This window comes from Oenanthe melanoleuca, chromosome 1 (assembly GCF_029582105.1).
Source record: "Oenanthe melanoleuca isolate GR-GAL-2019-014 chromosome 1, OMel1.0, whole genome shotgun sequence".
Taxonomy (NCBI): domain Eukaryota; kingdom Metazoa; phylum Chordata; class Aves; order Passeriformes; family Muscicapidae; genus Oenanthe; species Oenanthe melanoleuca.
In genome coordinates, this window is record NC_079333.1 from 81305844 (window position 1) to 81322501 (window position 16658).

A 16658-nucleotide genomic window follows, 5' to 3' on the forward strand; every position below is an offset into this window, starting at 1 on the left:
TCCTATAAGGACAGGCTTGGGAAAGTTGGGGTTGCTCAACCAGAGAAGAGAAGGCCCCTGGCAGACTTTATAGAAACTTCCAGCACGTAAAGGAGGCTGGAGAGACTGGAGAGGAAGTTTTTACACAGCATGTAGTGATGGGACAAGGGCAAATGACCTCAACTGATAGAGGAGAGGTTTAGATTAGATATTCAGAAGAAATTCTTTACTGTGACTATGGTGAGGCACTGCAGCAGGTTGCCCAGAAAAGTTGGGAATGTCGCATCCCTGGAACTGTGTGATGATAGATGGGGCTTTGAGCAAGCTGGTTTACTGGAATGTGTCCCAGCCCATGGCAAAAGGGTTGGAACTAGGTGATCTTTCCAGGTCCCTTCCAGCCCATACTGTTTTGTGATTCTGTGGCCTCTAATGGCCTTTATAGAGACTTGAAACCCTGTCTTGTAACATGTCAGACTTTCTACTTGGCCTGATTTTTCACTTTCAAAGCAGCAGTGCAGTAGATCTGTTTAAAGGCACTGAAGAAATAAGAGCAAGAGAGTTTTGAGACTTCCTCATTAGGGTCAAGGAGAGGGGGTTGATTTGACTGTAATACTACTGTCTTTTTTTGTTTTAGGTTTTTTTCCCCAGCTCTTTGTTTGAGAGATGCAACTACTCATCAAAGTCTTGTTTTCTGTCTCCCACTCTGAAAACATATCTTTGTGTAATCCCTTCACAAAGCCTTTTATTGTCAAACATGTAGATCATATTGCAGAATCTTCATTGTCAGATGAATTTAATTATCCCAGTAATACATCTTGTTTTCTTCTTTTTTCTGTGAATTGTGTGCAACACAATAACTTGTTTTAAATAAGTGCTTAAAAGAATAGAAATAGAGAATGCTAACAGCCAGTGAGCTTTTAATGGACTGACAGATCAGTTCTGTGGTAAGTTTCTTGCTGTTAATCCCAAGATTCTAAAACATGCTTAGAGTGGTTTAGCATTACTATTGATTTCTCTTATTTTACTGTTGTGATTTGTGCTCACTTTCTTCTTAGATTTGTGGGGTACTTTTGGTTTCATTATTTGATACTAAACTATTCCAGTAAACAGATTCACTAATGAAATGTTTCTATCTCTTCACTCAATAGCTAGAGATGATTGCCATGGAAAATCCTGCAGACTTGAAGAAGCAATTGTATGTTGAATTTGAAGGAGAGCAAGGGGTAGATGAAGGAGGTGTTTCCAAAGAATTTTTTCAACTGGTTGTGGAAGAAATATTCAATCCAGATATCGGTATGTGTTCTAGTAATTTACTGATTTAACAGATTTTTCTTATTTGGCCTGGGTGATCTTCCAAACTGGATTGTTCTATGTTTGTGTTTTCTATATCCACTGCTGCTTCTCTCTGAAGCTCTCCAGATTCATTGATGGTCAGGAGAGTGTTTGCTGTACATTGAGGCTCACTGTGTTGTCAGCAGTCATCCTCTTAAAGGAGGAATGGTGGAAGGAGTAACTGTGTATAGTTAATGAGAACCATCATTACTTGTTTGGATATAAATCAGTAGTACAGGGTTTTTTTGCAGGATTCCTTTATTTGTTCTCACCTTTCTCCTCCTTTTGCTTTGTGATTAGCTTCCAGAATTAGTAATCAAACCAAAGGGGAAGAGCTTCAAGTTATTTCCTCTACTTCCTCCAGCTTAATAAATCTGATAGTCTCAGTTCTGCAGATCCAAAGTGTGACAACAGTGCCAAATTTGATTGTATTTAAAGAACCAAGAGTAATTTGATATACTAGAGCCAAAATTTTACATTTGTGTTTCAGCAGTCATACTTCCATCATATTCTTTTTTCCCTTGCTCCCTGCACCAGTCGTTCATGCAAGGACATGCTTCTTTTAGTGTGCAGCTTGTCTGCTACTCTGAAAAGATGAAAATGTTATAAAATGATAAGAATACTTAATGTTAGAATAGAAATGAGACCTGCCAGATTCCTATACTAATTTCACATTTTATGTGAAATATGATGTTACATTGTACTTCCTGTAATGGCTTCCATTAAAGAAGCCTAACAGCTCATGGCTGTTAATTTGGTTTCACTGGACTATTTTAAAAGAGAAAGCTGCTGTTCTTGGTTTTGTAGCTTAGAAAACTGATGAGCATACACAGAAATCTCTTTTGACTGGATTAGAGAGGTAGTATCAAGTATCAATTACCCAGAATAAGTAGCAAAAATCTGAACCTTGGCACTTACCCTTCACCATATGCAAGCCAGTTCTTATAACAAGTGAACCATAGACATGCCTTACTGACTCTGAAAAATGCAATTAACTTGGAGAGATTTGGAATCTGAATTAGCTTGCTTTGAAGTATGGCAAAATAACTCTTAGTACTTCAATTTGTGAAATTCTATTTTCAACTCAAAATAAGTACATTTTCAACTTGAGTTTATCTAAACAGAATTTGTGTGAGTGTGTTGAAATACTCTTTATTTAGTGATGCTAAAGTGTGCATGCTTACCTAAGATCCAAGCACTGTATATATACTCCCTGCATTTAAATGTAGATAATATATTAGATGTGCATGCATGTTTTGTTTTACTTCTCTATTAAAAATGTAAACAAGTATTTACACATTTTGTATTCATAGTAACCCTGGAGGAAAAAAGCTTGTTATTGGCTTTTGGCATAAACGTGTAAAAGCAGAAAATGTAGCTTGCATTCAGTGTGTGTGTATATACATATATAGTATATATATGCATTGCAGTATAGCAATGCACCAGATATATCAAGTGTGACTTCTGTTGATTTACAAATGCTTTCTTTACCTGAGAAAACAAGGGAGATCCTTTAAGTGGAATTTAAACAGTCTGTCCTCTCATAGGTGTATTTGGAGAGATGTCTATTGTTATTATAGCTTCTTTGACTTTTTCAGTATTTCCATATTGAACTACCTTAAAGTTTTACACAAAGGAGGCAATAATTCAGAAAAAATACTGGTAAAGGTATTCCATGGTAAAGGGGAAAAAGTGATAATTTCATATAACTTCAAGGGCAGTTGTTTTCCCCGTCTTGCAGAGTCCAGTTTCTTCCAGTGTTTTATTATGATTTTGATATATTGTAGTTTTAATTTTGGTGAGGGGTACTTTACCTTAAAGTGTTTCCAGATGTGGATCTGTGTAAACTGTTGATCCTTCATTATTAGACATTTGCTGCAGTTGTTTGTTTTGACAGTTTAACTTTTCCATCATATTCCAAAAAGTTCAAGTTGTTGCTTTATGTGCTAGTAATCCTGAAGTTACTTTAGTCAGTTCAGAAAATGGCATACAGGATTCTATATAATGTTTGGCCTATATATGCCTGAGTTGCTCATCCATTTCTGATTTCCAGTTGCCTTATCTGATGGGTCAGTCTCTTACTTGTGTGTTCCCCTAACTGCTGATCCAGCCCTAGTCACTTACTGAGACACATTCTGGAGAATAGGCAGAGTCTTTGAATGAGCTTGCAGTTTATTGCCTTACATGGAATGAGGAAAGAGTCTTTGTCTCTTGAATGAAGATGATATTTTCAGTCTTTAATTTTGTGTTGATGTGGCTTTGTAATCAGGTTTTACATCTCATAGGTTGTAAACAAGTTTATCTTTTAAGAGCTGACTAGATAAATCCTTGTAGCAAATGTAGTTGATACTCTTCAACACATGGTGTGTTGAGTATAAGGAGCCTGGGACAGTTTTTCTTAGGCTCTGCCAGAAAATGGTGACAGCTGTACAAGCAGCAGGTGACTGGGACTGTACCTTCCAGGGTGGTCTCTCTCACCTTAAGTCTATGGGGTTTGCATTTATCTTGCTTCAGTATCTAGTCAGGTAAGCAATGGATTTTATTGTGGATTTCATTTAAATAATTTAACTCCAGTTTCATAAACAAGAGTTATCTTGTGTCTCGCTACAGCTAAAAGGGTAAGGACCTCTGCCTGTCTCTTGTCTTCACATTTTCTCCCTGCAGCTTCTGGCATGCACCAGTTCAGCTATTTGTTGAAGTGCTCAGCTTATGAGCTGGGCAGGAAATTGGTCACCTGAAGTAGTGAACAGAATGAGAGAAGCAAAACCACTCCCTTTAGTGACAAGCTGTTAAAATTGCAACCCCTTCTCAGGCCATTGTCCATTTTCCCCTCAAGTTCAGATGTGTGTAATAGCTGCAATAATGGTCCTTGTAGTAATGGTCTAGTAAAGGTCCTTGAAACAAGCAAACAATCTGTTGTACATCTAACTCTAAAGTCATGTGTGATGTTCAATCCCTGCTCCATCATCATAGCTTTTAATTAAGTAGGAGGGCTGCATCTAGTCCTCTTCCTTTGCTGGAACTGGCCATTGAGGAAAGGCTGTCACTTGTTAGTAATTAAGAATCCTTCAGGGTTGTTTCATCCACATGTTTTTGACTGTGTTTTCTTGTACTTCTTTATTTATCAAAGTAACAATCGCTGTTGTTAGTGTGCTGCTGGTTCCTCAGTAGTGGAGGGATCAAAAATTGTGTATATGCAGCTTCAGTAAGTGTTGCAGGATGTTGTATCACAGTTCTCTTGCACACTTTTAGTGATGATGTGAGTAACAGTGTTTTGAGCAGCTCCAGTTATCTTAAGGTAAGTAGTTTCTCTTTGCCACTCAATTCAGTATAATGTTAAGTTAAACATGTCTTTATAATGGTATGTTTTATGTGACATTTTTACTAAATTGCAACCGTAATTGTTCAACTTTTCTTTTATTTTTTTCTTTTTTTTTTTTTTTTTTTTTTTTTATTAACAGGGATGTTCACATATGATGAGTCTACAAAACTGTTTTGGTTTAATCCGTCCTCTTTTGAAACTGAGGGTCAGTTTACCCTGATTGGCATAGTACTGGGACTGGCTATTTACAACAACTGCATACTGGATGTACATTTCCCCATGGTTGTCTACAGGAAGCTAATGGGCAAAAAAGGAACTTTCCGTGATCTGGCAGACTCTCATCCTGTGAGTTCGTTATGTTCTTTGACTTTAATAGTGCATTTTCCATGCAGTAATTTAATCTGTATTTCAGTTAAACACAAAATCACTGTCAGAAGTGAAAGTGAAATAACTAGTGTCGTGCATTAAGAGTCTGTATTGGTTAAAATAAATGCATAAACAATAAAACTTTTTGCTACATTTGGTTTGGAGGAATCAAAATAATAACATCAATGAATAGGGCTCAGTATCAGTAAAGCTTTATTTTTTTGATACATAAACTCCTAAATGTTACTAAGAATTATTAAGCAAACAAGCATGTCTCTTCCCAAAGAGACTTCTAAAATTGGGCTGTTTATAGCTATTTGTAGAAGTAAACTACCCAAAAAAAGTGCAAGTAAGAGTAAACATGCAAAGACGTGATGTTTTACTGGCTTTTGTCTAAAGCAAGAGACAGATGAGGTGGTTTATGAATATCCCTACAGTTAATGAATATCCCTATCAGAGCAGTGATGAGTGTCCATCTTCCCACACCATTCCCAGCCAGTGGCTGTACACAAGCACTGAGCTGTGCATTTATTAGATGGAGCACACAAGTGTGTGTGCAGGATGTCTTGGCCCTGCTCTGCCTGCAGAGAGCACCAGTGGCTTCCCCTCATGTTGCTGGTAGGAGTTGTTAGCAACTTCTTTTTGTTTCAAATGATGGAACACTTCCCTATTATCAGCAGTTATACAAAATCTTCCATCTTTTCAAAAAAGATAAGTAAAATGATACTGTCTAAAAAGAACCTGGCTTTCATTTTTGAAAATGGGGTATGTGTTATCAAAAATTCTTTATCTGGTCTGCTTTGGATGGCTACATGCAACAGCATGCCAGATTCACCAGTTTCTCTGTATAATGATGTTGAGAAACAGTGCCCCAAGTTTCCTCTAACTGTTATTACATACGCAAAACTTCTTGTGACAAAAAAAAAGTGAATGTATTTCTATGGAACATGGTAGTCAGGGCATTTCATACTTCCTCTTCCCTGCTCTTACATTTCTTCTCTAACATCTACACTGATTTCTTTTAAAATAATCCTTTTTAACTCTTTGTGTTCTCATATGACTTAAACACTTATGAGTTTTTCAAACCCAAAATGAAATTCACAGTAGTCAAGTCTCCAAATGCTTTTTCTAATACTGCAGAGCATGGATGTTCACCAGCCCTCACCACCAGTGGTTCCAAGTCCAGTGATTTTCATTGCAAGCTCCTTTTTAAATGTCCTTTGGAAGAATCAAAAACACAGAGATAGTGAGCGGTTGGGGATTACATGTTAACTTTCATGTTTCAAATAAAACATTGGGGGGAAATTTATTTTTTCTGCTTCACTATAAAAATGCAGTTGCACACAGTTGTCACTTTCACCTTCACTTTGTATTCTTTAGCCCCTACACCTCTATTGCAGCCAAATAATTGTTCCTTTGCTGCATAGTCTTTGGTTTCCGAGAGAGTCTTGGGCTTTTCCTAAAGCATAGCAGGGAGGAAAGCTGGTTGCTCCTTTGAATAGAGCAAACTCTTACAGGTAATTTCAGATTCCACTTGGTAAATTCTGACCAAACTTGTGATTTTTTTATTTTTGGTTCATAAATGTCTTCTTATGTTAAAGACTACCCCATCTGCATTGCTTCATGATTACTTCCTAGTTGATTTGGGTTTTAAATAAGAAGTAGAAGATAAAAGCCTACTCTCTGAACTTTACCTGATATAAATACAGGGGTTTCTTTGATTTTTAAGTCATAAATGTTCCCCTTACTAGTGTAACATATTCTGGATGCCTTAAGTAAAGACAGATCCAAAAGACTTAAGAAGATATTATGAAAGGCTCTTAAACTGCAGATGTGACTGTTGCATTTTAGAAGATTGGTAGGTACTAAAAGCTATTTTAAGGGAGTTATCAATGATTGCCATATTTCTTTTTTATCTTAATATCTTCTATTGTTTCTCTTTCCAGATACTAAGCTTAATAAATAATTATCGGGACTGCTATGGCAGATTTTTAGGTGACTTGTGTCATAGAATATAACAACCCTTTTTTGAGGCGGGTGGTTTCATATATTGTATTACTCAGTGGAATCTATCAAAGTTTATTTTTGACAGATATATTTCTTATTCTGTTAGGTTCTGTATCAGAGTTTGAGAGACTTGCTAGAGTATGAAGGAAGTGTGGAAGATGATATGATGATAACGTTTCAAATATCTCACACGGACCTCTTTGGCAATCCAATGATGCATGATTTAAAGGAAAACGGTGATAAAATTCCTATTACGAATGAAAACAGAAAGGTACACCCAACTTTTTAAACAGAATCTGTAGTTCTTTGATATACTGTATGTAGAATTATGTAGAACCCTACAAAGGTTTTAAATTTTTAAATTATAAAGGCTTTTAAAATTGCCATGGCACAGTGTGGTTATGAACAGAAAAAGGCTTTTCTTAAAGAAAGCATTGATACATGGACACGCAGCTTCTGGGTGGGATGTTTGACATGTTTGAGGAGTATTGAGACTTGTTCTTTTGTTTTACTGAGTAAAAGCTGAGTTCAGATAATTTGCATAGAATTACAGAATTATATGTATTTTGGGGTCTTGTATTTTTGGGAAGTTCTTCAAGTGGCATGTGTTGAAGCACTAAGGTTTTTTGGGGTTTATTTCCTTGCAGGAATTTGTCAATCTGTATGCTGACTACATACTCAATAAATCAGTAGAAAAGCAGTTCAAGGCCTTTCGGAGAGGATTCCACATGGTGACCAATGAATCTCCTTTGAAATATTTATTTAGACCAGAGGAAATTGAATTACTAATTTGTGGAAGTAGGGTAAGAATTTTGAATATACACTAGAGAGTGGTGCTTTTCTTTTTTGATCCTGAGTATATAATTAGTGGACATCTTTAAAAATATTATCTTCTTACAGAATTTAGATTTTCAAGCACTAGAAGAAACTACAGAATATGATGGTGGCTATACAAGAGACTCTCTTATTATTAGGTAATTATTTTCTAATTTTGTAAAGATAAAAAGCACTTCATCTGCTTGTTTCTTCATAATGAATTTAATATTGTAAGATTTAGTATTTTTGTAGTACTGGAGATGCAAATGTCTTATGTGTAATATCATATTTCTCAGGTACTGGCATTAGAGAAAATAGTATAAGCATTGTTGAATCATTATAATTCCTTAGGAAATAGGAATAATAAAATATCTGCACAACAGAGTCAAATTAATGTTTAAAGACAGTTAAACTGCAGTGTTTAGTAATATTTCTATTTCTGAATCTCATTTATTGGTAAATACATTCTGAGAGTTTTGATTTAGGAATGCAACTTTTAAACTTGATGTTAAGATTGATTAGAATTATTACACCTTCAAAGCTCAATTACTTTTGAAATTCTTATTTATACCAAAGAAAGTTTACAGTTTATTTACTTTTTGATTTCTTCTTTGATAGGGAATTCTGGGAAATAGTCCATTCATTTACAGATGAGCAGAAAAGACTATTCTTACAGTTTACAACAGGCACAGACAGAGCCCCTGTGGGAGGACTTGGAAAGTTAAAGATGATCATCGCCAAAAATGGCCCAGATACAGAGAGGTAAAAAAAACCCCAAAATCTACATTTTGGTTGGGGGCTTTTTATAAATGGAAGTGAATTCTTTGCTTTTAAGTTATTAACCTAATTAAATCTGAAAGTTGAATCAATAAGAAAAGTTTATTTTCTTCAAATTCGTTATTTTTGGACTTGTAAGATAAAGATGTATTTCTTTTGCACGGTCTGAGATCTGAATTCTTGTATTTTTTTATCCCACAGGTTACCTACATCTCACACATGCTTTAATGTACTTTTGCTTCCGGAGTACTCAAGCAAAGAAAAGCTTAAAGAGAGATTATTGAAGGCCATCACATATGCCAAAGGATTTGGCATGCTGTAATAAGTATAACAAAAGGGATTAAAAAATGATGGTGATGATGTCCCTGTCCAAAAAAGGCCATAAGATAGTGAGCTACAGTAGTCACCTGTGTTTGTGCCTCCCTTCTTTACTGGGGACATTGGGCTGGAACAGCAGATTTCAGCTGCTTATATGAACAAAATCTTTATTTTTTCTTTTAGCGTGAAAGTGTTACATATTCTTTCACTTGTATGTACAGAGAGGTTTTCCTGAATATTTATTTTAAGGGTTAAATCACTTTTGCTTGTGTTTATTACTGCTTGAAGTTGAGCCTTTTTGAGTATTTACAAGAAAACAAACTGTACTCTCCCAAGGAAAATATTGCCATCATTTGTAGACCATGTAACCTTCAAGTATGTGCTATATTTTTGTCCCTGTATCTAATCAAATCAAGAACTGTACTTTTTGAAGAGTTTGCTTTTGAAACTTGAAGTCTTGAAAAACAGTGTGATGCAATTACTGCTGTTCTAGCCCCCAAAGAATTTCTGTGCAAAATCTTAAGAATCAATAAAGATGGAAGGGAGAACTTGGAATGTTAAATTGCAGCCTTGAGAACTTTACTTTAGTCACAGCACAACAATTAAAATTCATTTCACTATATGTTGTCTTCACATGTCTTGTAACAAACTGTGTTTTTAATTAGGAAACATTTCTTAGCATATGAAAGGGTAGAAATTTTAGTTACTTTTTTTAAAAAAGAAGTTTACTGGGGAAAGTGCATTTTCAACTGAACAGCTTTAGAGTAGGGAGTGAAGTGTCTGGAAAAAATATAGGAAGTTTTTGCTATATTATTAACAAAGCATGTGGAAGTGCACTTAAAATGAAGTTCTATTCTTAATTGCCTATTATGTTGACATTTAAAATAGACAATCCAAAGTCTTCCCTACATGTTATGTCATCATCATTTATTTAATGAATCATTTTTCCTACCTATCAAGGCACATGATCAGTGTTGCACCATAGTCTAAAGGGATGGCTACTGTATTTTAATCTCATCTAACAATAAGCAAAATTGAACAATATTAAACGTGAGGCCTACTTCATGTTGTACACTTCCAACCATTAAATAAACTGTTAGAAAGTAAGTACTAAGGTTATGTTCATCTACTACATAAAGTATTCAGTAGGTTTTTAATTTAACTCTACAAATCATATCAGAAATAAATCCTTTACCTTTCTTAGTCTGTGTTTAATGTTAATTTCTCCTGTTGCAATATACAATGAAGGGATTATGCATTTGTAAGTGCAGATGTAACTGGCATATCTCTTTTCCAATACAAGCTGCAGCGGGTGTGCAGAGCTGAGCTTGTGCCTTGACAGTTGCTATAACTGGCTACTACCGATCAAACCCGTGACTGTGTGGAATTGGCATTAAAAGGCTTAGTTTTGAAATCATTGGAAAAAGAAAAGATGTCTTTCAGGACTATTTTAATAAATTCTTTCTAGTAATAGAAACAGACAACTGTTATGTAACTATGATGCTGAATAAAACAATGACCTTTTTTCACCATGGTTCAGTGAAAAAGAAAACAAGTTACTTTCTTACTTTGATAAATTAGCTATTAAATGGTTTGATTAGAAATTGTTGTAGTACTGCATAATTTGAGGGTTGCAGGTACGGAAAGCTCTCCACAAGTGAACTGTAGTGATGTGGGATCCGGCGATGTTCCCCTCTCAAATTCAAGCCTGTGCCAGATGGCTTGGACACACGGGACTGAAACTTCCTGGGGAGGGAGAGGTGCTGTCTGTCTTCTGGCCTTTGATCTCAGAGGTGTCCCTTAGGGCCTGCCCTCTTGTATGCCCACCTTGTATGTCCCAGAGGAGGAAAACAGAAGGTACCCTGCCTCTCAGTGGAGTGGTTGACAACAGTGCCTGCTGAGCCCTTCAAGTTTGGAGCAGCTCTTACTGGAAGTGGTAAGAACATTTGCTGAGTGCCTTGAGGTGCTATCACTATGTGATACTGCTGTGTGGTATGTACTGTGTTCACAGTCTAGTGCTGTTAACTCTATCCCTGTAACTCTTCTGCTGATTTAGCTGTGGATTGTGGTTCACCCAGCTGACAAGTGTATGTGATTCACATTGGGGTTTTTTATATAGGTCTAAAAGGCATGCAGACAGCATAACTGGATAGCAATACAAATTTCTCTTGTAAATATGGTCTTTCTGTTTTCCTTTAGCATTAAGATTAAAATAATACATAATTGCATTGGCCTTCAAAAGCATAAGTTATTTTTCAAGGAATCATTTTCAGGTAAGATATAAGTGTTTAATATTTGACTGGTTTCTCATGTAAATATATACTGCCTCCCTCCAAATACCACTGTATTGAAACCTTATCTTCTTAATGCTGGTGTGTGCGCAGTAGTTGTTCAGCAGCACCAGTTGATAAGGTTTAAAATAAATAAGTCTTGAAGTCTTACAGCTGCAGGCTGCATTCCTGTCCTACAGAAGTTTCAAGTCAATGTTCTGTTGTTTGAAGGGGAAAATTTCATTTTAAGTTTGGTTTGGTTTGGGGATTTTTCTGGGCTCCAGGCACACCTGGAATGTCTTTCACAGTGTCTAGCAAAGTTCAGGTCTATAAAACTTGGAGACTTAAATGTACTTATGTGTGATGGAAATACCTCTCTTGATTGAGACAGAAGATTCCTCTTCCAAGGCAGTAGTCTGATGCCAGTGTGGTGGTGTTCTCTCCACAGGGTGTCTTCAATATATTGACAAGAAAATATTTTGGACATCTCAGCACTGCTTCATTTGACAAAAGAAAAATACCTCTTCAAGTATCTCCTCCTGCACCCTAACAGACTGCCTGGATGTTTCCAACCTCAGTGCAAAGGGGCCATGAGGCTTCTGTGTGTTGTACAATCACATGCTTCAAAAGTTATAAGAGTGCAAGAGAAATAATGCCCTGAAAAGAGTCCTCTTAATGTGGCACTGTGTCAGATTTAATTAGGAGTGAAGGAATGTTTTGTTACCTGTGGAGGTATGTTAGCACATGATGCTGTGTAAACAGAACATCACCTTTTACAAGATCAAAGCTTTTCTTTATTGCTAAAAAGATTTCAGGAGCAGCTGTCAGGAGTGAGCACAGTTCAGTTAACTAAGGAATAGTATTTTGTGAACTTCTCACTGGGCTTGTCTTCCATTTGGCAGGCAGCAGCCTGCCTGAGACAGGATGGTGACAGGCAAGGGGACCCCCTCCAACGCTGCAGTCTGAGGAAAGCTGATGCTGAAATGAGCCCAGGGCTCCAAGGAGCTCTGTGTTATGGTAGTCAGTCCGTGCCTCACCCAGCAGTGGTTTCACTGCTGAAGCAGGAGCTTCCTGTCACGTCTGACACCACACAGGTGTGATGGGCCTGTGGGCTTAGCCTCCAGGGAGCTGCAGTGTGCCTGCCTGGGCTACTGCTCTGTGAAGCAGGGAGTTGGAATTGGGAATTGGTTCCTGTGCTGCTGATGTTCCAGAAGAGGACAACATCATCAGCTTTAAGGTGTTGCTGTCGCACTGTTGTAGCCAGTTATCTCCAGGTGAATTTTTAATCTCACAAGAGGATTAAAAATTTCCTGCTTGCCTCAAGAGTTTTTATGATGAATATGAATTGGGTGGAATGTTTTGAGCTGTGCCTTATTTATTCAGAAAAACTCTGTTAGTTCAGCATGCAAGATGGAGCAGGAATTTCTTCCAAGTTAAGCTATTCAAAATAAAGCCTTTCCTAACAAGATGCTTAGTCTGAGTCACAAGGGTTTCTGATAAGTTACTTACAGTTCTTGTTCATAGTTGAAAGTTTAATTAAATTGTCATAAAATTTGTAAGACCATTGGGGACTTAATTAATTTTGAAAAATTTAGATTTATACTGAATCATGGAAGGGACGCTGCTTTGGAAATAGAAGTTGTTACTGGCATTAGTCTTTAGACAAGTCATTTCTTATCCAGATGAATTTATTTGGAATACCCATGAAATGGCATTTTACTTTTCTCTAGTGGTCCATCTGAAGATGTCTTCAGCTGTTGGTTTTTCTTGCTCTTCATTAACCCAGTTAAAAAGTGTGTGGGAAGGTGGTTTTAATTGTAGATACACTAGTTTTGTTCTGTTCTGCAGTATTTGTAGGATACCTCAAGAGAGTGCTTCTGATAAATAGCTGAAGTTTGTCTAGTGTGCTTGTGTTTATGGATGTCTTGTTCAGTATAGATCCTGTGCTGGGGAAATGTCTAAGAGACAAAGACACTGGAGATGCAAGTGGAGGGTGGGAATCATTATTCTATTTGAGGACAATAAGATTGCATTAGGAACTCCTATGTTATTTTGCTGGGTAGGTTTGTGCATAGTTTGAGACTTAAAAATTGAGACCAGAGCTGAGTGTGAAAGTTAGACAGAAATTGCTGGAGTTAGACTTCTGCCCTTCAAAGGACAGGCAGCACAGGTCAACTACGAACCACTGCATGTGCAGGGATCCTGCTGCTCCTGCATCCGTGGCTCAACACTTGGACTAACCAATGTCAAGGGAAGATAAAAACTGCAGAGATTTGCAGCTCAACTGCTACATGCAAAGCTGACATGAAGCCTTTCTTAGCGTCACCACAGGTGTAACTGCTGTACCACTGGGGTCATGCACAGAGAAAATCCCTTAAAACTGTCTTCCTGCTGCATCCTTCTGCTTCCAGACCTGTGTAGGACAGCAGAGAAAGTAACAGTGCCCAGGAGTAACTGGCTGTGAAATGACAACTAGTTGAATTTCCCTGTTTTGAGCTGCCATGCATCATGTGTTGCTACCTTTGATTTAATATTTCCTTTTGCAAGCACTCTGTGTTTGAGCAGCAAGAGGTAAAGATCAGGTAAGTCAATATGTTACAATTGAAGGGGTTTTGTTCCCTAATATAACTGATTTTAATAAAAATGGGAAATTCAGCACAAGAATGTTCTCTAGGTGAAAGGGTGTTTTCAAAAGAAAAATCTCCCTTGTGTCATGCACACTGATTTTTTATTTTTTTCATCTATGCATGAAGAATGCTATGAATTTTATAGCAAGCCACCTGAAATAAAACAAATTACATTTTGGTTTCATCATTATGGGTACTTTCCTTAAAAGCATGGCACAGACTGCTGCAAGCATCTGATAAGTGTTGCTGTTGCACTGGTTTTTTGCATCTGAATCTCTCTGGGAACGGTCTCGTTCCCAAACTAAAATTCTCAAGGGGATATCCTTTCTAACAGAATCCCTGTCTGGCTCATTTGGTGTAGAGCTGGAGCCACCAGCCTCTGTTTTCTGCTCTAGCTGTAGTGGCCAGCAGCCAGGCTGGGTGAGAGCATTGCTGCTGTGCCAGGAGTTGTTCCAGACCACATCCTCAGGCCTTTCAGAAGCAATCCTGCTCCAGACCTGAAGTAGTTTGAACAAGAAGTTTTGTCATCCAAAACAGTTTTTGTGCTAGCTTTGATTTTGGAGGAGAGGATTTCTCAGGGTTTAAACCTTATGGAAAGGTTTTTTGGGTTTGGGAGTGTCTTTCTGGGACCACCCCTGCCCTCTGTTTCTGCCTTCAGAGGATGGATCAGTCCCTTCTCCCTCTTTTGTGCTCTTGCCTTCTCCTGCAGAACAAGAACTGGCCTGGAGCCAGCGCTTTTGGACACCATGTCCTGCTGCAGCCCAGCAGTGGCACTGGGGACCACTGGTGGCAGTGATTTCACTGCTGCAGGTCTGTGGGTGGTAAAAACATGCTCTTCCAACTGTCTTCTTCCTGGCATCTGCAAGGTGGAAGCTGCTAGCAGCCTTACTCTGCTGTTTTTTACCTTTCCTCTGGGAATCTTGGATTCCGAGGATGATTGCAACCTCTGGGGTCTCCTAGTAGCTGATGGCAGCACCGGTTGGTCTCAGCACCTCCTGAGTTTGCTCTTGAAATTTTCTCTTTGCCCTGCCCAACTAAGAGTGAAGCTGTGTAGGACTAAACTCTGTATGCAGTAGGCAGCACGGCTGTGGTTTGCCCTCAGCAGTGCCAGTGGCTGGGGAGGAGCCCTTCTGGAGTCATTCCTGTCACCCATTGGTCTGGCTTGGGCCTCTTATTGCCACCAGTGTAAATCAGTTTAGAAAACTCTACAGAGGCTCCCCTGTCTGATTTCTTTCTCTGGCTTCAGATTGCAGCATCCCTTCTGTACCAGCCGCCCTTCTCCAGTGGCAGGAAGCTGAGTAGCTTGGAGTGTCTCCCTTGCCCAGCACATCTGTCACCCCTGGCTGTGGTTTTGAACTGCCACCAGCTGCCCAGAGGTGCTGCATGCTCTTTTCTTGCTCCTCTTCTTCCTCACCACACTCATCCTTGGGCTGCCAGTGCTCACAGCTGGAGCAGTCAGGTTATGGCAATGAAACTGTCAGCCTTGGAGCCCTGAATTGAAAGCGTTTCTGCTTGGGGCAGCTCCTCTGTCAATCTGCCTTGAGCCATGAGCCTTCCCTGTGCTGTCAGTGCTCAGGCTGAACCATACACAGAGAAGCCTGGCTGTGGCTGACAGGATAAATGAGCTGTGGAGGCAACCAGTGTGTTTGGAAATGCAAGAGGTGCTTTGCTAGAAAAGCTCTGCAGCTTTGTGCTGCTACACATAAGCTTTTTTCTGAACTTTGATGCAAGCATGGTCAGAGGCAGCTTTTAGTGCAAGGAGATGAGGCATTGGGTTTTCAGTAGTCAGAACTTAAAATTGCCACCTCTGGATCATTTTCTTCACTGACAGTACCCAAAGCTGCTGCTTTAAGAGAAGCTTTCCTATGCCAACCAGTGAACAAGCAGCCTGAGGACTTGCTTTAAACAGCCTAAATCTACAAGTAATCTGAAAATTGTAGATTTGAGAAACTGAAGAAACAGTGGGAATCCCATTGCAGTAAGTTGGTTTAATTATCTGCACTATTCTGCAAGTAAAATATTTGTACTTTGATGAGGAATTGGCACTTGGTTCTCTGAAAAACAGTAGATCTTTACAGCATGGTTGGTTTGATTCATCAGACCTGCAGGCAGGCTACACAAAAAAAAAAAAAAAGTTTTGTGCTTTTCTGTCCCCTTCTCTGGAAAAGCAACTAGTGCCCATGGGTTCTTGCCATGCTGCTCACCTGAAGGGGCTGCTTTGGGGTGATTCCCCTTCCAGGGCAATGAGGGGATATAATTGTTGGCAATAAGAACAGAGTGGTGTGGGGTTTTTTCCTTGTCAGAAAGCTAAAGAAATTCTATATTAAAACAGACAAAAAGCAAAGAAATTAATAGCTATTCATCAAGCTGCCTGTTGCTTTAGAATATGGCCAAGCTCTGCCTGATTTTCCATGTTAAGTGTTCTTCAGATGCCCTCTTACAGAAAGGTTGGTACCAGACACTGCAAATGCTAACGAAAGAAAAATTGAATAGCATCCATTAGTAAATTCCTTCCATGTTTCTGCACTTCTAGTTTTAGTACTCTACCCTTGATTCACCTGTACAAATAAGACAGGTCTCTGTTAGACTGGCTAGTGTCCTCAGCCTCTTGAGAAGACGGCCCATGGAAGATGAGCCATTGGCACTGCAACCTGTATCTCCCAGCTTTTGAGGAAGGAAATCTGTGAGAACTGCTGCTTCTGGAGTAAAGCTAATGTTTGTGTTCAGCCTTAAATAACTGCTTAAAGAGTGAAAGCTTTTCCTCCTCCCTTTGCTGCTAGGGTGTGGAAGGGGGAGGATTGCAAACACAGAACAGCAGAGCTGTATTTGCTGCAGTGAAGCTGC

The 16658-nt window shown here is 38.6% G+C and overlaps 1 protein-coding gene across 6 annotated transcripts in view; it reads left to right on the forward strand.

Annotated features, from left to right (window-relative positions):
* Positions 1-10451, forward strand: part of UBE3A (ubiquitin protein ligase E3A) — a 52106-nt gene extending 41655 nt beyond the window's left edge. For all 6 annotated transcript variants that reach the window (XM_056487485.1, XM_056487443.1, XM_056487459.1 and 3 more), the window contains 7 exons: positions 1128-1272; positions 4773-4978; positions 7113-7277; positions 7654-7809; positions 7907-7980; positions 8441-8584; positions 8801-10451. In XM_056487485.1, the coding sequence (XP_056343460.1) occupies positions 1128-1272; positions 4773-4978; positions 7113-7277; positions 7654-7809; positions 7907-7980; positions 8441-8584; positions 8801-8921 (1011 nt within the window). In that variant the 3' untranslated portion in view covers positions 8922-10451. The remainder of the gene's footprint in view (positions 1-1127; positions 1273-4772; positions 4979-7112; positions 7278-7653; positions 7810-7906; positions 7981-8440; positions 8585-8800) is intronic.
* The last annotated feature ends 6207 nt before the right edge of the window (positions 10452-16658 follow it).